This window comes from Apteryx rowi, unplaced genomic scaffold (genome assembly GCF_003343035.1).
Source record: "Apteryx rowi isolate R43461 unplaced genomic scaffold, aptRow1 scaffold_1, whole genome shotgun sequence".
NCBI classification, from domain to species: Eukaryota; Metazoa; Chordata; class Aves; order Apterygiformes; family Apterygidae; genus Apteryx; species Apteryx rowi.
Genome location: NW_020447196.1, coordinates 1108366 through 1136326, shown reverse-complemented (window position 1 = coordinate 1136326; position 27961 = coordinate 1108366). Strand labels below are relative to the sequence as shown.

General features: G+C 37.8%; 1 protein-coding gene across 1 annotated transcript in view; it reads right to left on the bottom strand.

Moving 5' to 3' along the window:
• The window catches only part of DNAJA2 (DnaJ heat shock protein family (Hsp40) member A2), a 36220-nt gene extending 11757 nt beyond the window's left edge, over nt 1-24463 (bottom strand). The window contains exons 1-2 of the mRNA XM_026059699.1: nt 24330-24463; nt 23082-23139 (exon numbers count right to left, since the gene is read on the bottom strand). Coding sequence (XP_025915484.1) covers nt 23082-23139; nt 24330-24463 — 192 coding nt within the window. The remainder of the gene's footprint in view (nt 1-23081; nt 23140-24329) is intronic.
• Between the last annotated feature and the right edge of the window lie 3498 nt (nt 24464-27961).

The window sequence follows — 27961 nt, the reverse complement described above, 5'->3', positions numbered from 1 at the left end:
CCGGCGCGGCGCGGCAGGGGGCGCCCGCGCGGCGGGGGGAGGGGGGCTCGCGCCGTAACCGCCGGCCGTAACCGCCGCTCGGCCGCTGAGGCGGGGGGCGCGCGACAAAGGAGACGCGGCGCCTCCCGCCCGCAGAGTGGGGGCCGCCCCCGTCTTTGCGTTTGACCCGGCGCCGCCGAGAGAGAAACGAGTGTTTTAAACCAGAGCGATATTCCCAGCTTTGCCCCGTGTCACGTTGAAGGCTGAGACTGCAGTGCTCATGTGCCTCCTTCCCTGGAGTCGCCCGCCTGGTGTCGTTCCCTGCTGTTGGAATACGTCCCTGAAGTTTATGGGGCAAGGGGTGCTGGTGGGCCAACCCGACCCCTAACCTCAGGAGCTGGTACATTTTTCTTCAGGAACACATTGCTAAGGCTTTAGTAGTTATAAATAGTGTTGTTACCCATCTGCTGCTTTATTTGTTTTGCTCTGCTTCTGCAATCTTAAAGCACCAGGCCTATCCTAACTCATTGGAGCAAAGCATACGTGAATTGCACAGAGGAGCTGAGGCCCTAACTAGGCGCAGCTTTCAGCCCGCTAATAAAAACTTGGTTGTGTTTAATTAGAGGTTTGCCTCTCGCAGCCCTGTGAGGAGAGCAGCTCCTCAGGTGCAGCCTCTCTGCGTCTGCCCCAGGTAGCCAGCGGAAGGCTCTAGAACCCATGGCAGGTGGAGCCTCTGCAATGGTGAGGGCCAAAAGTGCCTTGCTGGCTCCAGAGTTTGCTGGGAGAGGGTGCTGCCAAGGAGGAGGTGGAGGTGAGTGAGGCATGGGGAGAGTGTGGTGGGTGTGGGTTAGTGACCCAGCCTGGGAGAGGGAGCAGAAAAGGTACTTGGAAGTGGTTCATGGACCTGAGGTGTAGAAATCTGAAGAGGCTCCTTGCTCTAGGGGAGCTGATCTGAATGCTTCTTTCCTCATGGTCTGAAGGAAGGCTGGTAGGAGTGGCTCTAGTCCCTCGCCACAGCTTGTATTGGGAAATGCAGTCTGCTGGTGGCTTCTCAGTTCCTTCCCCAGCTGGAGTTTAGAGAGCCCTAAATTCCATTACTGTTTTATTCAGTCTGGTAATATCTGCCTCTGGTATTGCAGGTGTGTCAACAGTCAGGAACTTCAAAGGGAAACAAAGACTATCTTTGGAGGGAGAAAAAAGTGGCAGTAAGAGAAAAGCTATTGAGAAGACAGTCTCACAGACTGTATTTATTACTTGGGGTCATAGGCACGCAGAAAGAAAGGAAAAAACTTGAGAAGTGTGTCTCTAATGTTTTTTGGAGGCTGTACTGCCTTCAGTAACTGTGTGGTTTAACATTTGTGGTACTGTTTCATTTAGCTGTGTCTTGCACTATTTGAATCTATCTTTTATTTTGGTGAGGCTGAATTCAGACTTGCTAGCTGCTCTAAGAGCTGTCTGGCATGCCTACCTGGCTTGTTTGCATTGTGTTGCCTTATAGATTGATGTACTGCAAGAGAAGACTTTCTGTCACACAGGATTTTCTTATTAGTGGGGCAATCAAGGTGGTTTGTCTGGTGTGAAGGTGTGGGGAAGGACTTCCTTGCCCTATAAATCAGACTTACAATCTTAGAAGTTAAACAGAATCAGCAGGAATGGTATCAGCAGCATTTGAAATACCATAGGATGCTATTCATCTGTGTTTTTTTGCATTTTAAAAATATCTAGAGATTGGAGAAGGTGAGCTAGCTCAAACCAATGGGGTGCCAGTCATATCTATGCCTGCAGGGATAAAGTTACCCAAGTATATGATTTGGCCCAGACTTACTTGTCCTGTGAGCTGAGTGACTCGCTTGCAACTTGAGCTGGAACATAAGCCAACAGATAGATGGATAGTGGGAATGGTAGGCGAATTTAGTGTATCAGCTTGAGCCCAAGCTAATGTGGCAGTTTAGAAACAGTCTTTGTATATCTCTTCTCCTTTGCTCAAAYGTCCTTGTTACTTGGTCCCATTTTATGTGTAACATTACTTATTCTATGTAGTTGCATTTGGACTACATAGCATGTTTATATTTGGTAATGAGAAAACCCCTCAGGGATGAACCTTTAGATTTTATTTTGAAGTGGAACTAAAGAATCAGGAGCTTGGATGATTACCTTTTTGTTAAATATAAGTACAGATGAATAGTCAGGTAGAGAATTTCCTTCTCCCACATACCCCTTTAGCATCTGTTCCTGAGTTATATTGACATGACATGTTAAGCACACAAGTGATGTGTTGTGCTCACTCTTTTTTTTTTTTTTTTTTTTGATTTGGTTTGTGTGTCTTTTTCCATTCCTGTATTAGTTTCCTCCTTCCTGTAAAAACTTCTTCGTTTAATTTCTAATGGTATTTATATTCACACAATACAATCAAAAGCTAGTATGTTAAAACTGCAGCAGTTGCTATATGAAGGTTTTTTTTTTTTTTTTTTTTTTGATAGACTGCACAACTGTCAGGTCTTCAAGGTATTGTTTTGGCCTTACATAAGCTGCAGCTAGCTAGTCCCTTGCTGTCCAGGGGAAGCATCCTGCCTGCCATTCTCCTGACCACAGAAACAGGCTCAAGCCTTATGATATGGTGAGAACAACAGTCTTGGTTTGTTGTCCTGCTCCAGCTGCAGTGATCAAACCTAGGGCTGCTTGACAAGTACTCCCAGGTAGCACTGATCATATACCTGGTATACCTTATTCCTTTTCCCCTTTCCTGGCCCTCCTTTTTGCTGTCCTTGTACTTCCATTTCTCCAGCCCAGTCTCCTCCCAAATAAACATCCCACCCCTAATTACTTTTTTCCCATTGGTCCCAGTTTTGCTATATCCAGACCTAAATTTGGTATTTCAGATATCATTAACTAGACAATCTCAGCCTTATGTGGCATTACTGATACGGTTTCCTTGGTGCTGTTGGCCTTGTGTGACCTTATTCCCTAAAAGGTCCCTTGTAGTCCCCTTCAATTATCTGTGACATTTGTCCATTTCTACTGTAACTCCCCCTTAACCATCTGTGAGATCCAGCCATCCTCACAGCACTGTTTGTAACTTCTATCAGCATCTTACACTGTTGTTTGTCATTTCCAGAGATTTCTCGTGTCATATACAGTAGTTTTCCGCACCTTGTTCAGTTAGCTGAATGTCAGGCCAATGCCCAGTTTGTGATCCTGTCATTTGCCTGCAATCGTAACAGGGCATAGCTAAATAACTGATAGAAAATTTATCAAAATAATATATACTTTTAACTGAGCTTTTCTTTTTTGTTTTTATAAATATTTAAGTGCTATAAATTTTTTTCATTACAAAGTGGAAGTGCACATCAGCAAATAGGGGAACATCAGCAGTTAATATTGTAGCAAGCTCATAAGGCTGGTTACTGTATCAAATCTGTTGTTGGGGAGAGATTGTTAGAGGGATTTTCCTTCCAAGTTAGCAGGAAGAAGGGCTTATGGTGTTCCACATTTTTAAAAGCAAAGTTGTTCAGGCAGTTGGGTTCCACTGTGTTTTTCTATCTGAAGGGTACATGACAAATCTTTCTTGCCAATAGAGTGTCATGGGTACTATTTGGATTTTCAGACGATCTTGGTTTTTTGTAACTCAAGGAGTCTTTCCTACTGTAAATCTTTTTGCCTGCATGCAGACACTGCTGTCAAACATCACAGAGCTCCCAACAGAAGTTGTGTTAGCAACATGGGAAAAGGGCTGCTTTGAATTTCCTGCTAATTGTTCCTCACAGAAATCTCTTTCAACAGAGTTTTCAGGGCTATGTATAGGTTGTCTTTCTGAGGATTGGGGGAGAGGGGAAGTCAGAAAATCTTCAAAGAAAATTCAGCAACTTTAACTCTTTTTTTCTTCCCAATAAGCTCTCAGTCGGCCAGCTGCCTCTGTGCTCCAGAGAAAGGTTACTTGAAAGTTTCAAAGCTACAGTTTGTCATACAGTTTCTGAGCTAAAGTTATGAAGTGCTGAGTTGGATTACCAAGCTCAGTTTGTTACAGTCCTTTAGGAAGATGAAAAGCCTTTTTTCTAAGCTCTGGAGAAAGCTCAGATGGATTGTTATTGTATTCTGTAGTAAGAGCTGGTTGAATACAGCAGAATATATATGTGCGTGCACATGCACAGACACAGGTTTCCTTCTCTCCTCTCCATTTGAGTAGCTGTTATTTGCAACCCAGATCATTAATATATTTGTAACCATTGTACTAAGCAAGTTCTTCATACAAATGCAAATGTGCTGTTTATTTTTACCTATTTCTTAACACTAGATAAGCATTTAATGTGCTAAAATTCCAGCTTATTATTCTAAGCATAATTTTTATTATTTGACGGTTTCATTATCTTTTCTATATATATGTATTTTTTTGCCTGATGTTTCTCATCATGTGCTAAACCTGTATGCTTTGGGGGGGGGGATTTTTATGGTATGCAGAGCTTATTGCAATAGGGACCTGATACAAATAGGGTATATAAGTGTCAGTAGTAAGCAAAGGTGTTGTGAAGATTAGTTTGGATAAGGAGTCAAAGCATTTACTTTGAAACAAAGAAATACTTGTTTTGAAACCTTTTTTATTACCTTGTAAATAGATTCATTAAACACTTTTGAATGTTTGTGGGTAGTTTTCAGTTGGAAAATAAATTATTTTTAAGGCTTAGGTTATCCAATGAGAGAAATACCACATAGTTAACCGGCAAAGGGAGCAAAGTGTGAATACTTACAGAAATTGATTCCCAACTGAAGCATGCACTTATCAAATTTTTTGTTTAAAAAAAAAAATCAGTTTCAAATTTGTCATTTGTAAAACGTGTGACTTGCTCAAAGGCAGTCATGGAGGAAAAGTGAAAGCCACCCCTGTTGCAATCTCTCTTTATTATTCTTTGAATTCCTGAACAAGGCTCTGCTTCCTTCTTGTTCTAATGTAAAGATCTCTCAGTGTTACTGGGAACTGGACTAGGCAAAAAGTTTTTAATGAGATTGCCTTTGGAAAATAATGTTTCAGTTTATTAAGGTGTATAGTGTGTGTAACGACTGAGGTGCTAGAAAGATCCTTGACATGGTGAAAAATGGTCTTGACAGATATTGTTTTTAATTATCATTTTTTGTGATACAAGTGAGTTACACTTGTGTTCAGTTCTTTATATAAGGATTTTGTCTTTTTTTTTTCTAGCCTGCAGCAAATCCTGAAGTATTCCATACAAAATGAGCATTTGAGCTGTAAGTATCTGATCTTCTAATTTTACTAACTATTTCAATTTACTTGCGGTTTGAGAACTCTGTGTGTGTTACTCAAGAGGCCTGCTGGTCATGTAGATTTTTGCATTTTAATTCTGTGTAGAGTGGGAACTAAAGGCAATCTTAAGAAGAGGGTTACATTTTGTAAAGTGCATGCAAAACCACAGTTGCAGTATATCAAGGCAGATTTGCACGGGTGTCATTTTAATACAGGCATACCTCAGAGATATTGTGGGTTTGGTTCCAGACCACAGTAAAGCAAATATTGCAATAAAGAGAGTCACATGAATTTTTTGGTTTCCCAGTGCATATGAAAGTTATGTTTATACTATACTGTAGTCTATTAAGTGTGCAATAGCATTATGTCTAAAAAAATGTACATACCTTAATTTAAAAATACTTTATTGCTAAAAACTGCTAACCATCATCTGAGCTTCAGCGAGTTGTAATCTTTTTGCTGATGTCTTGCCTCAATGCTGATGGCTGCTGACTGATCAGGGTGGTGGTTGCTGAAGGTTGGGGTGGCTGCAGCAATTTCTTAAAATAAGACAGCAATGAAGTTTGCTGCAATTGACTCTTCCTTTCACGAAGGATTTCTCTGTAGCATGCGATGATGTTTGATAGCATTTTACCCACAATAGAACATCTTTCAAAATTGAAGTCAATCCTCTCAAACCCTGCTGCTGCTTTATCAACTAAGTTTATGTAATATTCCAAATCTTTTGTTGTCATTTCAACAATGTTCACATCATCTTCACCAGGAGTAGATTCCATCTCAAGAAACCACTTTTTCTTCATCCATAAGAAGCAACTCCTCATCTGCTAAAGTTTTATCATGAGATTGCAGCAATTCAGTCACAACTTCAGGCTCCACTTCTAATTCTAGTTCTCTTGCTATTTCCACCACATCTGCAGTTACTTCCTCCACTGAAGTCTTGAACCCCTCAAAGTCATCCATGATGGTTGGAATCAACTTCCTCCAATCTCCTGTTAATGTTGATATTTTGACCTCCTCCCATGAATCATGAATGTTCTTAATGGCATCTAGAATGGTGAATCCTTTCCAGAAGGTTTTCAATTTACTTTGCCCGGATCCATCAGAGGAATCGCTATCTATGGCAGTTATAGCCTTACAAAATGTATTTCTTAAATAATAAGACTTGAAATTAGAAATTACATTCTGCAGCCCATGGATCAAGGAGTATGTTGTGTTAGCAGCCATGAAAACAACATTAATCTTGTTGTACATCTCCATCAGAGCTCTTGGGTGACCAGGTGCATTGTCAATGAGCAATAATATTTTGAAAGGAATCTTTTCTTCTGAGCATTAGGTCTCAACAGTGGTCTTAAAATATTCAGTAACCATGTTGTAAACAGATGTGCTGTCATCTGGGCTTTGTTGTTCCATTTATAGACCACAGACAGAGTAGATTTAGGATAATTCTTAAGGGCGCTAGGATTGTCAGAATGGTAAATGAGCATTGGCTTCAACTTAGTCACTGGCTGCATTAACCCCTGACAAGAGAGTCAGCCTGTCCTTCAAAGCTTTGAAGCCAGACATTGACTTCTCTCTAGCTATGAAAGTCCTAGATGGCATCTTCTTCCAATATAAGGTAGTTCTGTCTACATTGAAAATCTGTTATTTAGTATAGCCATCTTCATCAATTGTCTTAGCTAGATCTGCTGGATAACTTGCTGCAGCTTCTACAACAGCGCTTGCTGCTTCACCTTGCGCTTTTATGTTATGGTGACGGCTTCTCTCCTTAAACCTCCTGAACCAGCCTCTGCTAGCTTCCAACTTTTCTTCTGCAGCATCCGCACCTCTCTCAGCCTTCATAGAATTGAAGAGAGTTAGGGCCTTGCTTTGGCTTAAAGGAATGTTGTGGCTGGTTTGATCTTCAATCCAGACAACTAAAACTTTCTCCGTGTCAGCAATAAAGCTGTTTTGCTTTCTTGTCATTGGTGTGTTCACTGGAGTAGCACTTTGAATTTCCTTCAAGAACTTTTCCTTTGCATTCACAACTTGGCTGTTTGGCGCAAGAGGCCTCGTTTTTGACATGCCTTCCTCGCTAAGCTGAATCATTTCTAGCTTTTGATTTAAAGTGAGAGAGGTGCGACTCTTCCTTTCACTTGAACACTTAGAGGCCATTGTAGGGTTATTAACTGGCCTAATTTCAATATTGTTGTGTCTCAGGGAATAGGGAGGCCCGAGGAGAGGGAAAGAGATGAGGGAATGGCCGGTCAGTGGAGCAGTCAGAACACACACAACACGTGGATTAAGTTCATTGCCTTATATGGGTGCAGTTCGTGGTGCCCCAAAACAATTACAATAGTAACATTAAAGATCACTGATCACAGATCACCATAACAGATATATTAATAATGAAAAAGTTTGAAATATTGTGAGAGTTACCAAATGTGACACAAAGACACAAAGTGAGCACATGCTGTTGGAAAAATGGCGCTGATAGACTTGCTTGACACAGGGTTGCCGCAAACCTTCAATTTGCGTGTTGTTTTTTTTTTGGCAATATCTGTGAAGCACAATAAAACGAACTGCCTGTACTCAAAATGTGGATGCAACTAAGAACCTCGGTTATTCTTGAACTGTATACTTTTAACAATCTGTCCTATTAGGTCCTGTTTTCTGTAATATGTGCAAGCATTCTCCCTGAAGAAAAATATGCTCTTATTTATTACTTTGGTGGTTTGTTGTATCTATTCTTTAATCTAATTGAAGGCATGCTGTGAACAAACAGCTTCATTTCAAAGCAGCCTAACAAGGATATTCTCCTGTCAGATAAATATGAAGCTATTGTTACAGTATCCCTGTATCTACTTAAATTTTTCCTAAAGTATGTTGCAACTATTTTAAGATGCACTAGGCCCTCTAAATATAGAATTTATGAGAAGGTRATGACTGTGGAGTGAAACATGGTAGCTAGGTAGTGCTAAGCAGACTGTACAAAGTTTAGACAAGGATGAGAGAAAATGTTGGAGAAGGTAACAGGGGGACAAACAGCAGTTGTTTAATGTTTATTCAGCAAAGAAGACAGGCTTCTGAGAGTCGTACTTCTGAAAGACCCCTGAGCAGTCTTATGGGATTTAGTTCTGTTCAGATGTAGCTAAACTACAGATGAGTAAGGCCTAGCTTTTCAGCCACAGAATTTGGCTAGTGCGCAGTGACTTTCTTTATAATGCCAGATCTATGTTACACTAGTATGGGGTGTTTGAGGGAAAGTGAGTGGGTGCGTGCGTGTGTGGGTACACTGAAGAGGAAATAAGGTAGGTGGGTGTAGGAGGCCAAGGAGAAAGGGAATTGGGGGAAGAAGAAATATACAGTCATGAGAATTCTATAGTAAAAACAATAAGGCTTCTTCAGGTAATAAACTGCTTCCGAACATGTACAAGAGTGTATACTCCTTTAGAAGAAATGATGCAATAGAATTGTAGATAACTAGCTCTTTATAATATTTTGAGGTTAGGACGTATATATAATGCAATGAAAGAAACTGCTTTCTTGATCCTTTTCTCCTTCCATAGAAGAAGACATAGCTGTTCATCAATCTAACAATAATCTATTGGTTGTGGCTGTTTTAAGAAGCCAGTCCTGCTTTTGACAGAATCTTGTCCTTGGACAAGGTACACACATTTCCAAAAACTGTTACAGAATTCCAGTTTGAGGATGGCTTGTGACTGACCATTTCCTCTATGCTTTGGGCTTATGTTTGTAATTAATCTTACTACAATGAAGAGTCAAAGTATTGCTAGAATTATAGTCAGTGCTTAGGACATGCTTAGAGAATTTATTTAGAAGCTGATGTCCAACAGCTTCTTTATATATATTTTCCATTGCATGTGCACTCTTCAGTTATGTCTTGGATAAAATAGTTAACAAGAAATAATTCATTTCAGTTATTTCCATCAGTGCAAGACTGCAAAACAAATAAGAGATGAATGCTTCAGCTTAAACTATGAGAGCATCTGTTTCCTTTTTTCCTTTGTATAGACAACATGTTGATGTCTAGAGTTGCATGTTATTTTGGAGTGATGTCATTCGATAAGTCTTATGTATGCTCTATTTTTTTTTTGTTTAGATAAATGCAGAGAATAGTCATATTTGAAGTTTTCTAGGATGAAACAGTTTTATAAGCTGGGGCAGTACTTCTTGGCCAAAGAGTGTGATTTCCAATCAGTGTACTGAAGAGCAAGTCTAAGCTCCTGTATAGATTTATTTTTTTGCATTTGCTTAACCATCCACCTCTATCTGTGATATTATTTGTTTTAATCCTAAAGGTTACTTTATAACTTTAGCTTCAGTCTTGTTCCAGTTGAAGTTAATCTCAGTTTTATTGTAGATTTCAACAGGAGTAGGAGGCTGGACTTTAACAAATGTCTGTCTAAACTTTGCCAAATTGAAACATATTTGAATAACAAACTAAAGTGAGAATAGATATTTTTTTTAGCTACCACTCTAATAATGTGAGCAGAGTAATCTGTTTTGGAATAATCTGGAAACATTAGATGTCTACCTTTCAGCTACTAACAAACTCTACAGCCTTTGGGAACAATATGTATCTTTGCGAGGAGAAATATTAGACTTTTTTTGCAGATCCTCTCTAGTATTAAAAGTTGCTTGTTCATGCATCTATTATCTTTGTTTTCTGGAAAAATGTGTTAACTTTGCATAGCCTTTCACTTGAATAATGACTCATTTTTGACCTCTTAGAAGAGGTTTGGGGAGGAGAAAGGTGAGCAAATAATCTCTTCCTGTGTTATTTAATGACCTTTTTTATAGTTCTAAAGGGGAAGAAAGGCCTGAATAGAAAATAAATGATTTGTGTTTGCAGGAAACAATAACAATATATAGGTTTCCAGACTTAGAGTCTTCAGAGATGGCTCTGATGGTTTGGTCAGATAGTTCTTGCAGAAGACTGAGAAATTTAAGATCATCAAATAGAACTTTCCACGAAGTGAAGGCTGGTTTCCCTTGTTCTCACCTAAGACTGTTTGCAGTTTTAAGCTGTAGCTCTTGGAAACTTGTCCTGATCATGTGTTTTGGTTAGTGCTGTAACAGTTAAAGCATAATAGTGATCCCTTTCATGAGATACTGTGATGTCTCCAGCTGCAGTGTAAATTGCAAATGCCACAGGAAAAGTGGTTGAAAAGGAGACAAAAGGGGAAGGCCAAGTTTTGGCTTTTATGTGTGTGCACAAACTTTTTTTTCTATCTTTTAAACATCATTTTAAGTCATCTATATTATACTGGACCTGCAGCCTGGCACATAGCAAGGTACTGGAGGTTATTTACACCTCACCTCCATAAGCAGTAAGGCTGTTCTGCATCTGATCCTTGAAAAGAGAGCAACAGGAGAAAATACAGAAATGCTTAGGGCCACTTTGCTTATCTCTTCAAGCTGATAGCTATCAGTTAACTCCTGCAAATTTCCACAAACATCCTGGCTCAGTTTGCTTTAAAATAGCTGTCCCTATTTAGGCTAACACCTAAGGATATAATCCTTTTTGTTTTTTGTTTGAGCCCTGTTAAACTGGAGATATTGCAAAGTACCCCTTGTCTCCTAAAAGTCCAGGGTTCAAGAAGAGTGGACTTTTCTCAAAGCCAGAGTTCTTCCCAGGTTGCTTTCTAACCGTCTTTGATTAAACCTAAGGACAGTCTTTAATATCATGTGCCAAAAAAGACTTTGCCATCATCAGGTGATATGCTTTGTGTTACATTACATGTTTATGGCACACTGTTATGGTAAGTCTGTGTCAAAGCAGTTTAGCTCCTGTCCCTTCGTATTGCAGCAGGAAAACTTTTTTTTCTGGACCCTAGAAGTTTGGCATGTGGAGGTTGAGCAGAGGCAGACTGGCTCTGCGTGAGAGAACGTACATATTCTTAGCTCTGTGTCAGGAGATCGGGTAACGTGCTGCTGAAAATAGCGTAAGGTGACCGTTCTGTCTTTAGTTCTTAGCACTTTCAAATAGTGGGCAGTATTACTTCCTTTCTGAATCTCGGTCAAAGTATGTAGCTCAAGGAACATTCTCATTGCCTCTTCTGATTCTCCTTAGCAAATTTCCCCAAAATGGGGAGAAAAGCCTGGTCTCTAAAGTATGTCACTCTTCTAAAACTAAGTCTAATTTTGCTGTTGTTGTTAATGTTTTAAATGCTGTATGTGTTGTGGCAGTTTGGGATGCTGCTGACCCTCTCAGAGTTATTGAATCAGTTGCCTCAGGGTCGTGGACTTCCTTATCTTCTGGATATTACTTTGTTCTTCTTTTCATATCTCTTTTGAATAAAGGAATATGTATTTTTTCCCCTTTGTCTGGATTCTTGTAACTGGTTGCAGAGAGAATGTCTGTGGGTTGAAGAGGCAGAATAAGACCATATGTGCTGTGAAATCTCCTGATTTCCCTTTAAGCGGTTGTTATTGGCCCTCCGCTAGATTTTGCCGCTAGAGGGAGCTTTTGCTTGTTGAATTGTCTTATTCCAACCTGTATGAGCCCGTGCCATGCCCCTACTTAAATGTTAAAAAAAAAAAAAGAAAGAAAAAATATTCACTTTGTAAAATGAAAGTTTTGTTAAAATTACTCATCTGAAGTTGTCTGTCAGTTATGACAGAAATACCAACATGTTAAACTGTTTCCATAATAACTTGAAAATAGATGCTTAGGAACACAATCTGCATTTCAAAACTAAATTAAATCAGGAATAATTGCAGTAATTTTACTAAGTTTAATGGAACTTCTCTGGATTTAATCAAGTGTAAATTTGAGCAGAATATGCAGCATACTACCTGGTCAGACAGCTCTGGCAGTTGTTTATGTTATACTATGCAGGATGCATGTTTGAATATAATTCATTGCTTCCAATCTGGAGCTGGTAACAAAAATAACAGCAAGAAAAATAAGGTCATGCTCTCAAAGAAAGGAAAGAACACAACTAGAAACCAATAGGTAATATCTGAAAAGGAAAAAGAGCTTTGTGAATGGCAGACTTAAATTGAGATCAGAGGCTGACTGATTTTTTTTTTTTTTTTTTTTTGGGGGGGGGTATACATTTTGCTGTAAAAGTTTAGGTAACTGTTGTGTCATGAAGATTGAGTGCCAGAACTACTTTCTGTTTTATTTAATGCAAAATGTAACCATATCTCATGATTATAGCCTAAGTATAGCTAGGTCTGTGCCCTCTCTTGCTAGTGACAGCTTTGTGTGTTAAAGGCTTGTCTTCACTTTCTGATCCATCACCAAGGAAACGGGAGGAAAAGCTCACTCCTTTAAAAAGTGCAGAGGTTATCTCCTAGGGCACAAGAAATAACTTTGTGAAGAGTTCTTGAGGACTATGTCTCTTAGTTCTCTTCTACAGTTATTTTGGTGTGGAATAGTTAATTGGAAAACAATTATGAATTTGAAAACTCAAACTTTGTCTTCCTACTGGTTCACTAATCAACTGGTGAGAGAAATTTCTGTTAAGAAATATTTTGAGGAGCCTTCAATTTAACTGAGAAAATGAGCGATAACTAAGGCACTAAATGGAATACAGAGGAAGATTTCTCATGAAAAATATCAAGCCTGGTATCTAAGATACACAAGCTTGGGAATAATCCCGGGAATTCTGATTACTAGCCCAGAGGAAAAACTAATTATTTAAGATATGGAAGAGAATGCAACAAGCTCTTCCTGTAGCATTCTTGATTGTAGGAATGTAGTCTTTCATTATATAGCAATATAGCACTCTACTTATAAAGTCGAACCATTGGAGTGGGGGGAAAAACAGAAAATTCTAGAGTAAAAATCTGAGGATAAAAGAGTATGATGCAGTTTTTAAAATGCTTTTGTGTATGTGCATTAAAAAAAAACAGACAAATTAGCATTTTTAAAATACTTTATTGAAACCATATTTCTTATTTCCGTCCACTAAGGTTACCAGATGCTTAGGGTGGTATCTGGTGGTACCAGAAGCTTAGGGCAGTTTTGCTGTGAAAAACTTTGATTTCATGGAGTAGTTGAGGTTGGAAGGGACCTCTGGAGATTTTCTGATCCAATCCCCCTACTTGGGCAGGGTCAGCTAGACCAGGTTGCCCAGGACCATGTCTGGTCAAGTTTTGAATATCTCGTGGAGATATTGATGGAGACCCCAGAGCCTCTCTGGGCAATCTGTTCCAGCGTTCAACCACCTTCATAGGAAAGAACTGTTTTCTTATGTTCATTTTCCTTTGTTTCAGTTTGTGCCCATTGCTTCTTGTCCTGTCACTGGGCATCACTAAGAAGAGTCTGGCTCTGTTGTCTTTACACCCTCCTTGTGAGTTATTTATAAATATTGATAAGATTCCCCTCAGCCTTCTCTTCTCCAGGCTGAACAGTCCCAGCTCTCTCAGCCTCCCCTTGTTTGAGAATTGTTCCAATCCCTTAGTCATCTTTGTAGTTTTGCAGATTAGTAGGTTAGCATTACTTCAGCTGGTATAATTTCAAGGGAGCTCAGGTATTCTGGACAGACCTTTTAAAATGGAAAGTATCTCTGTTCTTAGCTCTTTTAAGAGAGTCTTCAAACTTTACTCTTTCGTCTTTCATAACCTATATGAAAAGCATAGAACTAGTGTAGTACATGAGTTGCAGATCRGCTCCTTAACTACATTCTCAGAACAGTGAAAAAGAGTTTGTTTAGCCTGTGGGCGGGAACAGGGTAGGTGCATTGCTACGTTTGTTACCTTATTAAACTTTAAAACAGTTTGGCTTTTTATACAGGGGGAAAAAATCAACTGAAAGCTATGGGCCTTTAATTCATTCAGTTCTGTTAGTTAAGACCAGAAATGATTACAATTAATCAAGCTGACTTTGCTCAGTCAATGGAATTGCAGTATGTGGACTTGAAACACTGTCAATTAACTGAGCATCTGGCCTACATTGAGTGTATTGATAATCTCAGAAATAAGATTCCCTGGCAGAGATAAGGTCTTATAACAATAAATATGCTGCTTCCAGATGGTGAAATGAGTAATGAGCCCGGATGCCCTCCAGCATTGCTCCAGCTCACAAACATTTTACCTTCAGCATTGCCTTTTCCTGTCAAGTGTAGGAACCTCTGGGCAATAGTAGCTGAGTGCTCCCGACAGGAAGCATCTCGGCTAATGATGTATGACAAAGGGGTATAGACTAACACTGCCATAGCACGTAGGAGAAGGAGAGTTCATTGCCAGCTCTGAGCTGACAGAGAAGGGCAAAGAGCCTAGCTATGGCACAGCATCAAAATGAACTAAATCAAATAAGTTTCCTCCTCCTACTGGCAAAAGCTATGTCAAAAGAAGGATGATACGACTAGAAGAGATCTATGGAGGATGGAGTTATTCTTTACAAAATGATTTAGTAATTCTTTGGAAAGAAAATGTGCTATGTTAGGCCTGAGAGACAAGGCATAAAATAAGTGATTACATAAATATCAGAGGATTTTTTTTTCTTTTTTTCTTTTTGCAAGACTTCATGCAAATATTTACAAAGTTGGATGGAGAGAAGCTGTTCTGAGCATGCCTGTATGTGCATCATACTTTTTTCATACTTTTTTTTTTTTTCCTGCTGGCTGGTCAACAATGCCCTTTTTTGTTAGTTCTAAGTCTCTGCTGAACAGAGATGAACTATTCAGCTGAACTGAGTATTGAGCATGAAGGCTGGCTTTCGCTTATGAGTTAGACTATACCAGAACCTCATTAGCTCCAGAGATAGTACTAATATATTAGCCAACTTTTCCAAGTTGAAGATGGTAATGTGGATTGCAGACTACTTTACAAGTAAGAAGATTTAGGGATTTCTAAATTCTGAGTAAGCACCTATTGCATGGGATTGGGGTGTCCTAAAGAGATTAAAAAAAAAAAAAACATAGCAAACTTTTTTTCTGAATTAGGATCTTAAATCTAATGTCTGCTGTCCTGAATGGGTCCAGTGAGCTCCTCAGACATGTGTAGTAAGCTCCCCATCACTTCTACTCAAGTAGCATATAACTTTTTATTTTTCAGAGCAGTAGTAAAGTGGCTCAAAATAGTTAGTGAGGTAGCTTAGGGTCTGTTGTGCATCTAGCTCCACTCCATTCTCCACTCCAGCCCAATATGGCCATGGACAGTAATAGCAAGAATAGTATCACATATATTTTTGTATTCTCTTACTATATTCCAGTTTTGCTTCCAGTAAAGATAAGTTTAATACTTTGAATGTTCCAACCTATACATTACTGATAAGTTTATACTGACACTATTCAAATTAAAAATGTGCTGGAAGTAACAATGGGGAAGGGAGGATTGGGCTGTTTTACATTGCCTCTGTGAGTATGAGAAAGATTCAGCAGCTAAATGATGCTTCCACTCCTGATTTCAAAGACCAACAGTCTAGTTTTGCTATCAGTTACTAAAGCAAAATTCAAGTTTAAGGTTAAGAGGTGTTGTATGTACCTACTTGAAAGCAAAAATTGGCACTTACATGTTTTACTGATTCTCATCCGGGAAGACTTAAACTTTGTAATGGACTAGGCAGCAAGTTATTTTTCCTGTTTTATGCATGTATAGGGTGAGGCAAAGAAGCAGTCTCAAGACTCTGAAGATCATACAGAAAGTCTTTATAAGAAATGCAAACCTGGTGAATACTTCCTGTTTCCAGTCCTGCTACTTTGAACACTTGCCCATATTATCTCTGTCTGAGGCAGTGAAAATAAATACATACATAAAAGCCTGCCCTCTTAGGTACTTAAGGGAAAATGAATAAATTTTGATCTATGTCATCTTTAGACACCCCTCCACCCCCCCCCCCAAAAAAAAAAAAAGGCCAAAAGTAGACCTGTTGCTTCCAACAGTTTCTGGATGAACCAATCTTAAAATAACAACTAGAACTTTTTTTGCCAGTGATTTCACAGTTTTAGGGTCATGATGGGCACAAATGGGTTTGTAAACCCCGAAAGAACTCTTTTTTTTTTTTTTTATACTATAATTTTGGCACAAGTAGGTTATACATAACTGCAAACTTAAGAGTTGGTAGTGGGGATCAAAAGCCAAAAAAGGCAGCTGCCTTTTTTGATAGGGGGAAGGTGGCTGCGGGAGGATGGGTGGAATGATGCTTCTGTACCCCCAGGAAATGGTAGCAAACAACAGGGCCGGGTGAATGGCAGTGTGAGAGACAGCCCTGGCCACTAACCCTTCTTCCTTTTCCTCTTCATCCCTTATTGCTATTCTTGCAGTATTGATTCTGGTTCTGTCACAAACTGAATTTGCCTGCAGTGGTGAAAAACCTTGAGGCAATTTGGTGTATACTTAGATTAGTAGTCAAAAGTCAATGCATGTATTTCTCAGACGCCATATAGAAATTGTTGGGCAAACGAGACATCCATCAAAATAACTAAATTATGGCAGAAGTTTCTAAAATGTGCCAGATATTTTGTGGTATATATTCTTACTTTGAACAAATGTATGTGTTAGTACACAACATCTTGCTTAAAATGCATTTAAATAACTAAAAAAACACCAAACCCTTTCAATTGCAGGAAATAATGGGAATAGCATATGCATGAATTCAAGTGTGCTGAAAATCTTAAGTAAAAATTAAAAGCTGTAGAACTACTGCAGCTGCATATTAAAACCCCACGTTAAATGGTTAAGCAAGCCATTTATGATGTGCTTATGTCCCAGAAATTAGTATTAGATAATACTAAGTTGTTAACTATTATCTGTAGATGTTAGTAATGACGAAAAGGACCTGCTTTAAAAAAAATTAATAGTGCTAGACTGAAATTCTGTGCAATTAGTCTTTTATTTCAATGCAAAAATATAAGTTGATCTTGGTAGCTTTTCAAATACCAAAAAAAAMCCCAAACCAAACAAACAAAAGCCCTCAAGACCTGTAATGAGAGGGAGTGACATTATACATATCATGAACCACATACATTGTGGTGCAGGAAACTGCCTTGGTAATTATCAGAGCAACATTGCAGAAGTGCACAAATAAAATAGATTCTAAATAATTTCTACTTCTCCTTCACATAAATCTAAACCATAATTTTATATCGTCTTTTACACATGTAATACAAAAACTAGCTAATGTCAAAACAATAAGTATTAAGAAATTAATTAGATAAGATTTCATGTAATTTGAAGTAGGTTATTAGCATGTTGATTCTTCTCCACCTTCATTTCATATTAGACTAACAATGGATACGCATCAGAGAAGTCTTATGGGTGTTTCTGGCATCCAAAACCCTACTGCTGTTGTTGTTGTTTTTGGTAATTAATAGCTTTTAGAGGCCCAAATCAAATGCTGAATCCTTTCTTTTTTTTCTTTTCCCAAGGAAAATTTGGAAAAAAGCAAATAAGATGGTTCTAGAACTTTTTTTTTTCTCGCAACAAAGAAAGAAATACAAGATGTTGGGTGGTGGTCTTGACGGAAATCAGTTCTCCTAGGTCAGAATGATTCTACTGATAATTTGTTGGGATATTTACTTATTGTGAAGTATTTATTATTTTTTGCATGCGAGTGCTGAAAAATGCTTCAAAAATAAGCGTTTTGAGCCCTCTCTCTATATATACATATATATATATTTTTCAGAAATCTTGTATTTCATATAAATATCCAGGTGCAATTGTGTACCTGCTTTGTATGTATCATGCAGACTCCTCTTGAGTGAACTCATAGCCATCATATTCATTTTTAGTTTACAAGTATCTGAAGAAATTAAAACTACAGAAACTATGATGATATTTACTTTTCCTTGAATGTCATATTTTCTTTTAAATGCTATGCAATAACCTTTCTTTCACTGTAGTTTGCTTTGTATGTTAAGGCAAACTTGATCCCTGAGCAGAAAGTTGACACAAGAGTTACATGCCTCTTAAATTCTATGTAAACTGTGGCTGGTTCATGGGATTTATACTGATATTTTGCAAAAAGTTGAACTTCACCTTTAAGACCTGATGGTGGCATTCTTAATTTGAAATCAGTAGGTTGCTTGTGAGGCGAGACACTGCTTAATTAGAGTTGAATCAAGCTTCAAATTATTTCATATGAAGTCTGTTGAGATTTTTGAATAATAATTGCAAACAATAATATCATTTTTCTCATTGTCATAAGACTTTGCTCTCAATATCCATTATCTCATATCATACATATCTCATCTTCCCTTCAGCTAGGTAGGTATCATCTTTATGTCCAAGGCTGTTACCATACTGGATCAGACTAGCATTTTATCTAGCCCCATGTCCTGTTTTGACAGGGGATCAGCACTGGATGCCTATAAAAGAAGTGCAAGCAACGCCTCAACAAAAATGTGTGTCCTTAAAGGCCAAGTTTAAATATATAAAATTCGGGGGATTTAATTAAATTTTGAAATGCAAGGTTTTATATACTTCCATAGACAAGAGAAAATGTTGATGGGCCTTCCTACAGTCCTGTTCTACAGTTCTGATACAGATTGTGCTAGGATTGACCTAGTAGTTTCCAATAGCTACTTTTGTTTTTGGTCACTGGTTGTATCTCTGCCTCTGTTTCAGTAATGCACATCAGTATTTATAGATAGCCTGAAACTGTTTGTGTTTTTTTCTGATTCTTGGATCCTTTATACGATCAATGTTTCTGTCGTCAGTGTTGTCTCATGAGTCTGACTGAAAAACTAAGCATCCATTCGAATGGAACTTCTCTCTTCCTGGAACAAAGGGAAGGGGAAAATTGGAGGAAGGGGGAAATTGGAAAATTTCAATTATTCTTGAAATATATTTAAACAAAGGGTTGTCTGTCATCTGTTGATATTCTCTGTCATGATGAGAAGATCATATTCCACTGCAATCTGCTTCAGAGCCTGACTTGCTGAAAACACTGTGTTCTGTTAATTCCTGTCAACGTAGTTCAGCTTTGATCTTGGTAAAAGTTATCGCTGCCAGTGCATTCTTATGGATGAAGTCAAGGAAAATGTCTCTTGTATTCAAAGTTGCAATGCCCCAAATCCTGTGTAATTACTTTGCCCACCCTGTTTAGGCTCCTAAAAATTATTAGGCATCTTTAGGAGACCCGTAAAGGGTAAGTAATTATTCAGCTGATGTACTATAACTGTAATAGACTACTTTGCATAGGAGTGGAGCTACAGCACTTTGTCCAGTTGAATTTCAGCAAGTTGAAGAGGCTTGGAATAGGCACAGTAGAGTGGGCAACAGATCAGAGAAAGTGATAGCGTATGTTGCAACCTTGTGCATATACAAAAATAAATTATCTGACTTTATCCAATCTTGACTTGCTTTTAAGTAGCTATTTTTGGTAGAAAAGTTCTGATTTTTACTTGCTGTGTGAGGGTTTCTAATCTTTATATATCAAGACACAAGTGTATTACGGGTCAGAGTTAAAGGATTTGGCACTCTGTTCTTATGAATATAGACCACTTCTGGAAATGCTTAAGGAGCTCCTCAATTCCCATCTGTGCTTGTACAGTGATAAAACAGAACATTTTATTTCTGCTGTCGTACTTGTTTTTTTTTGGGGGGGGGAGGGGAGGAGGTTGTTTTCATTTTTGTTTTAGTTCTTGGACCCAGTGCCAGAATTTAGCCCCAAACTGTATCTGTATTAATTCTAGCTAGAAAGAATCCATAACAATGTTTTAGTTCATTTAAAGACTCCAAGTAGCAGAATAATATCTGTCATTTTATTGGACTTGTATTATTCAGTGCAGAAAATAAATGCTGTCTTCTCCCTTAAAAAGCTAGGACAATGAATCATGTTACTGAGGAGAAAGCATAGTTAGCGTGCTCCCTCTTGGATCCTCAAGGAATGTACAGGAACTTCTCGGCAATTTCTCTTTCCTCAACCAAGCACTAATATAAACATTGGAAGAAAGGAGCATGGTTCTCTTATGCTCCAATTATCCTCCCTGGAAGCCTCAGGAAACACCAAAGGAAAGAACCTGTAGCTCTACTGAAATGTCGAGCACTGAGAACTGAGGAAGAGTATGAAAGTAGAGTACCTATAGTAGTTTTGCAAGCAAGAAATTTAATTAGGACCAGATTTTTCAAAAGTTTAGACCTGTGCCTGTATATATAATATAGGTACACTTACATGTCTTATGTGTTTCATTATATGCAAAAGTGTGTTTAATTGGTTTCATAAAAACTAACCAGTGATGGTTACTACATTGGTAAATTTGGACAAACATGGGACTACTGTTTATGAGTATTTTCAAAAAGAATTATTTGAAAAAATAACTGAATCTATGCTTCTGAGGATGCTATTGAAATAGTATTTATGTTAAGGCTGTGCAATAGTACTGATCTAACATGGTTTAAAATACAAACAATCTTGCAATATTCCTCACTCAATATTATTTCAGAGCAACCTCATTAGTTCCTTTCTAACCTTTACCTATAACTTGGATCTGAGATGATGTCCCAGAAGGCTTGGTGGCTAATATATCTCTAATTTAAAAAGATTCCTTTGGTGGTTCAGGCCTTTTTATGTTCTTGCTTTGAGCGATCCTAGTGTCATATGGACCCAACACAGCACACTTTCAGTTGAAAGCTAACTTTAAAAATGTTAAGTCTGCATCCTTTATTTACCTGAGGAATTTCCTCTAGGAAATGAAAGACAGTAGCACTTCCCTTCATCTATCCATTAACAGATTTCTCATGATGATCATTAATGTGCCTGTACCCTGGTGATTTACTATTTGGAAAGGGCAGAAGTCTCTTAAGTCACCAAGATATCCTAACCATTCTTCTCACTTCTGCCTGTTTACTGTGGAGAAAAATGTTTGACTGATTCACATTGCTTAGTTATAAGGCTCAATTTGTAAAACTGGCAGCCTCAGCCTCCAAGAGTTCCAGGTCAGGTATAATATAGGTTATGCAGATCAAGATTGAAATACATGAGCAGAATTTGCTGATGAAGCTTATACAGCCCCCATCGGCATTTTGCCTGCTATGAAAATGTTACTAGTTTAGTGCTAAACTTCTCCCACAGATTTTATAGCTGAGTAACTAAAAATTACAATAAAGGAAAAATCATCCTCTAACTTTCGATTTAAAAAATTAACAAAGAAACTGCATCAGTGACTTGCATCTGTAGCCTTTTGAGGCTGTATGACAGTGCAGTACAAGAACTAGTTTTCTAAGAAATTCTGCTGAAATCCAGTGTTGGTGAGCACAGGAATAATTTCAGACTAGAAATAAAATATATTCAGATGCTTATTCATAGTTTATAAATCTATATTGTCTTGACAACCTTCTCTAAATGCTTCAAATTCAGCTTTCTGGAAGCAACTGCATCATGGGAACAGCAAGATCCAGGTCTTTTGTTTCACTAGATCTTTTAAAAAAAAAAAAAAAAAAAAAGTGATACTAAACTGAAAACTACTTGCAAAGGGTCACATCATTTAGGTCTAAGATATCTTTAGATAAATATTACAATTACCTTTCAGTATATTTGTTTTCTGTCTCTTCCAAATCTGAATACACATCCTGTAGGAGGAAAACAGCTTGACCCAGAATCTGCAATGCATTATATTTTTATAGTGCTCTCAATCACTGTACTGGGCTGCTAGGTCAACTCAGAAAGATGAGCCAGAACGGGCTGTTGTGAGCTTACTTCACAGTGCTGGCTTTTCTCACTGTATACTTCTGAGCAGCTTGCACTAGCAGCGTTGCTGTATACGGACCTTGATAACTGTCACATCCTTCCTGAGTCTGTCTGTTCCAAATCTTTAAAGAGTATTTTTCCAGCAAGCCTATAAATTCTAGATCCCCCTTTCTCTTCTGTCGGGGGTGGAGGGGAAAGAAGGGAAAGGAGACAAACAAACAAACAAAAAAAACCCACTTGCTGATAAGCTGTTTACTGTCACATGCTTTGTTAGTTCAGTTTCTTTTTCTTATCTCAGTATAGTCTGTAGCTTATCTATAAATGTCCAATCAAAAAAAAAAAAAAGAAAGAAAAATGAGACAAATAGCAATAGGACTGTTTTGTTTGTTTTTCCTTTAAGGCATCTTATGTACTTTGGGGTTGCTAGTGCTTAGGATATGTTGTTGTTTCACAGTGCAAAACTTGAACAGATGTGTGCTTTGCCAAACAAAGATGGAAATATTCAGCTTCATCTCTAAAGCCTATGTTTGCTGGTTTGCTGAGAAGAGTAGCATGAGGCAGTTCTGTTTTGTCTGGGCTGTCTGGTAGTGTAATTTTCAAAATAGTAGGTGTGCAGAATGTTTTATTGTAACTATACTACAACAGTTTTGGTAAAATTTACTGGAAATAACTCCTAGTAGTCCATATCTTGTTTTCATTTAATCCAGTATAGCTTAGAGGAATTCAATTATTTTTATGTAAAAAGTAGACTCTGATTTAGTATCCAGCTTTATGGGAGGAAAATTTGCAAGGTGGAGGGGAGGCAGATGGTGCCTGATATTCATTTCGCTGAACTATTTATATAGTTTCTGTAACTTGTGTACTGAATTAAAATAGCAGGAGACCCAGCAATGTTTACAATTGGAGCTTTTAGTTTTTGTGCCATTTAGCAGTAGCAGTTAACGTTACATTGATCATGCATGGGGGCCACTTTAATTGACGAATTATAAATCCCAGGGGGAAATAGCAAATTGATATGACAAAACCAGTCATATGAGTAAACCATCACTATGATGCTATTCAGAATGATAGCAGTAATGTGACTGTTTGCTTGGAGACAAAGAGAAAAGTGAAACAAGGTGATATGGGCCCCCAAAGCCTGCTGACAAGGGAGAGAGCCTAGTTCCATGTCATTCTTCCTTCTGTTCTCTACAGAAGCTCTCTCTTACTAGGTTTTCCAGAAGTTGGCAGGTATGGGTGAAGGGTTTTTTGTTGTTTATTTAGTACCTTTTTATCTTTTAATTCTTTTAGCTTCTGCCTAAAGGAACCGCATGATTCCATGATCCTGGGGAAAGAAATGATCAGGTTCTTAGAGGAGACATCTTTTCTTTATGGAGATGGAGGCGGTCTCTAGAATTACTCTGTAGAATCTCTCACTTTCAGGGATAAGATGTTGGGATAGTGGAAAAACCTTTAAGCTATGAAGCTCACCTGTCGGGATCTCTCCATACAGTTTACCACTAATAGGTAAAGCAGAGGGCAGTGTCATAGCAGGTTTGCTGTTCCCAACAGTCTCTGCATTAAGCAGCTACCTACTTCGCCTATGCCTAGAGCTAGCTCTGCCCTTTGGTTAAACATACATTGATTTTTATGAACATCTGAAAATAGGTGTTTCATTTATTATAAAAAACATACTTACTTTTAATATGTAGTTGTTGCTCTTGTGAATAGCTTCATCAAAAGCAATAGACTGCTTACACAAGTAACTCCTTAGCTATACAAGTCATAATATATCCCTTATCTCTTGTCGGGCAGTTGGTATCCTCAATTGAAAAGTGCTATAGAAACTTAATTATGGTACTTACTACTTAATAGAAGCATTATTATACTGTGTTGTACTTGACTCTTCTGTCACTAGCAATAAGTGTAGAAGAATGGCTTGAGAATGATTAAAGGATTTTTTAGATTCAATATGCTTTCTAGATTTCTCTTTTAAAAAAAAAATCCTCAAATCTTTGCAATAGTAAAACATTTAAAAATCTATTATATACTAGTTTGTTCATCTGTCCTCTTGATATTTGCTTTGAAATTCTATTGTCAAGCTCTGTTTTGATAGGATAGGGGACCATCTATAGAGTTTAGAATTTCTATTCTAATCTTTTTCCTGTAAGAGCAAAAATGTACGTGTAACCTTCTGAGCTTCCCATCCTGCCATGGTTCAGGATGAACAACAGTGGAATTTGCAGCCTTTCATCATCTCTTCTTCTTACTTTTTTTATCTGCTTTCATAGCCACAAGGTATAAATGAAATCTGTTTCCATTTTCTCTAATTTTCTGCTTAGTGTCCATCAAAGCAAGCTTTTCTCGGAGGCTTTAAATAATCCATTACTGTGATTTTCTTTTTCTTTCTTTTTTTCCCCCTCAGAATGTTATGGGTTTTGTTTCATCAGGGAATGGACTATGTGTTTTTGTTCAGTACTCTAACTCCATACCTGCAAATTGCCTTCTTGCTGGAATTGCTGCTTTTCTTCCTACCTGGAGGATGACTGGTCACTAGATATATAGACGATCTTTTCCTGGCTCATAACGTAACAGTTCCAAATCAGTGGGACATTCAGGCTTGTTCCAGTCAGCCTGCCCTTTGCCATGTGGACAATCGTATAGCGCATGGGTCGGTAACGACGTGCACAGTCCTGGGCTGAGTGCTACCTGAAGGGGAATCTATTATATGGAAGCAATGACACATGGCCGTCACATAATAGTTTGTATGAAGTAGTTATAATGAAGTATTTCACTCCAGAGTAAACGTCTTTGCAGAGAGTACGCTCCTGTGTGGTCAGTATTAGGTACAGGATGGGAGGGGAAGGAACAAGATGGTGTGCTGTGGAAAGATCCCAATTAGTATTTGGGAACTAGGGTTTCACGTGTAGTAAATGTTAGGTATACTTAGTAGCCACCTAATTTTGCCAAGTGTTCTCAGGCCTTAGTTACTTTGACCTGAGACAAGCTGAATCTAAACATAAGTGGAAAAACAAGCTAAATAGACCCAAGTCAGCAAAGTAAGATACCTGCATAAATGTCAGGTATAATAGTCAACACTTGCTGGCATTCTCTATGACCATTCCAAATTTTCTGGAATTGTGTTGATTTAAATTGAATTAAAATTCACAGTTAATGCAAAGCCTGGATCTTTGATGATGCTTTAGAGAAGGTGAGGTTGTTATTCTTTTAGGATATATTTTTTTTCTTCTTCAAAACTTCCTGCCCTTCCTTAGCCCTTCTCTGTTTTCTTGCTTTCCTGAAAGACAAAGGAAACACAAGTCACCTTTTATTGGGCTTTTCTGCTCCAGAAAAAGTGATCTTATTACTGTTATCCTCCTTTTTGTGCTAGAACAGTTTAATCTGTCTTGTTACTACATTTTCCTTGGTATTTCTGTGATCTTCCTCATTAAAAGTGCGGGGGACTGTGCCTGAAAACAGATTACACCGGTGTACTCTTGGCCTGGAAAGGGTAGTATAAACAGTAGTTTGTTTAGAAATGTTTACTACAGAAGAACATCACCTGAATAAACTCCTTGTTCATATATGGCCAAAAAGCTACCATCAGCATAATACCTATAGCAATAATAATTCCAGTCTTATGGTTGTAGGCAACTTGAAAAGGTCTTGCGCTGTGTACTACATGTATTTATAACTGTGCGTAGATAATTACTTCTTATTTTTTAATCCAAATATGATTCACTTATTTAAAAAAACAAATAACTAATTTTTCATATTTCAGGACCTGGGTAAAACAGAAGGCAGAGATAACTTAGAAAAGATATAATAACTGTGTGGTCAGGATCCTGCTAATGTTAAAAATACCTTAAAACTATTGTAAAGAAATTCTGTTTACCTCCTGACTGTTTTGGTTGTTCATCTTGGACAGTTTAAAATATAGTTTTAAAGAGGTGTGTTAATTTCCTTCCCCGTTGACCTTTTGTTTCTCTAAGCTGTAAATTTGCTGTCTGGGCTACTTAAGTGTCACGCCTTATATCATGAAAAGGACATCAAAGTGAGATTTCTGATTTTCTGCTCTCTTTGTGGCATATAATTGTTTTACAGCAAAACTACTGAGAGTAGTGGCCAGTGATAGCACGGAGTAGTCACATATATCAGTTGGAAGATGGTTAATTTAGGTAACTTGCTGGGTTTTGTATGTTGATCTATTCCGTTTTTGTCTTTTCTTCCCTTTACTTTAGGTAAAGCAGTTATTTGTATGTATTTTTGTTACTTGCTTTGTTGTTGTTATTATTGTGTTGTTTTCCTATGCTAAAGAAGTAATGCTGGCAAGTCACCACAATCATATTTCAGAGGAGAATAAAATGAGGAAAAATGCAGTTTCTTTCCAGCGATGTGCATGCTGTTTCAGAAGCACAATATAGTCTGAAGTTGAAGAGTTTACTATCGGTAAAGTTCAGAGCTGTCAGTTAACATTTTAACACTACATTCATAAAGGGATAATTATATTTTTTCTTATGAAACTAACCCTCTGCTTCAATGTTTGGTAAATCTAGCACCTGATGTTTGGCTTCAAGTTAAGAATGGAGCGTAAAACACCACTTGGCATGATTTTTGTGACTAGAGTACTAGAAGACTACAATTAGTTTCTCAGAGATCAAGAATGAGACTCTGCAAATTACTAGATTTGGGATTGAGATCACTTGATCTCAAATGACCATACCAAGATAACACAGTGAAGAGTGGTAGAGTTGAGAAGAAAATCCATGACTCCTGACAGAAAAGTTAGTACTCTGTTTCTTTTGAGCCTTGATTGTATCAGTATTCCTTTTCAGGCAGAATTATTTTGTGATTTGATAGTATTATGGTTGTGTGCATAGAACTGCAGTCTAGTCACAGACAAAAATCAATTTGCACTTTCTGAAATGGTTGAATTTGAAAGGCATATACATAAATGTGTTTTTTGGTGTTTATAATTTACTCATCGTCTTTATTAATTATTTTCTGGAGTCCACTAATATAATGGGTATAGGAATGGGTACTTGGCTGATGAGATTCTTCTTCCACCTTGATGCTATGAATTAGTATCAATTATTTCTAGAACATCACACTACTGCAAATAACCTTTTCATGTCTGTTCTTTATTTATTTGGCCCTCAATGTGCTTTGATTCGCATTAGTGGAGGAACATATACCTTTCATTTGTATGCTTACTAGGATGCAAAGAGAGTTCTGCTGTTACTTAGACTGCTGTAAGCTGTGACCTTCGTTGAGTTTAATGAAATAAATGAACTGTACAACTTCTGTAAATGAAATAAGTTTTTATTTTTCCTCTGTTTGCACTCAATCTTGTTAGTAGAATGAAAAATTTAGATACAGTAAATAACTATTTTCCCGTCTCTGGACGTGGAACCAATCATTAATGTAATTGTAAAGGGTACATTGCATGCTCTTTTTCTTGATTCATTTCTGCCTTGGCCCTCTGACTTAGTCTGAAGCATACATTGATTTAGGAATTTGGTGAACTACTGTCTAATGAAAGAATTTTCTAAATGCCTGTGTTTTTGGAGGAATGTGATTGAAGCGTGATCCCTTCTTCCAACGTCAGAACTTAGAGGAATATTTTATGTCCTCTTTCCCTCTATATGTTGTGTATCCAGCTTAAAATATTACTCTTCCCAAAAATTCATTTAAAAGTCACTTTTTTGTGTTTTTTTAAGTAATTTCTATGATGTTTCAAAGTCTTTCACGTAAATGGATTAAAAAAATGAATCCATGTTAAGAAAAAGTTGTGACGGTAATGTACCCTAATTTATTTCCTGTGAAGATTGATTTTATGGGTACTCAGGCTGACCTTTCTAATCAACTGTTTGAACTTCTTTCATATCTGGATATACATACCTTATCATTCTTTAATGCTGATAATAAGCTGCCAATAAAACAGGAACTTACCTCCTTTGTTAGTTTTTCCTAGTGTCCTCCTTTCTCTCCTATATACACATTTTATTTATTTATTTTTAGATTGCTCAAGATACAAACACAGATAGAATTTCAAGTTGTTTGTGTAGATTCTTCAAGGGTTGCTGGATATCTGTTTAGCAGATTGACTCCCTTATTTGCTATAGATTTTCATAGTTTAGTATATCAAATAATTGGTGCAGGAACCT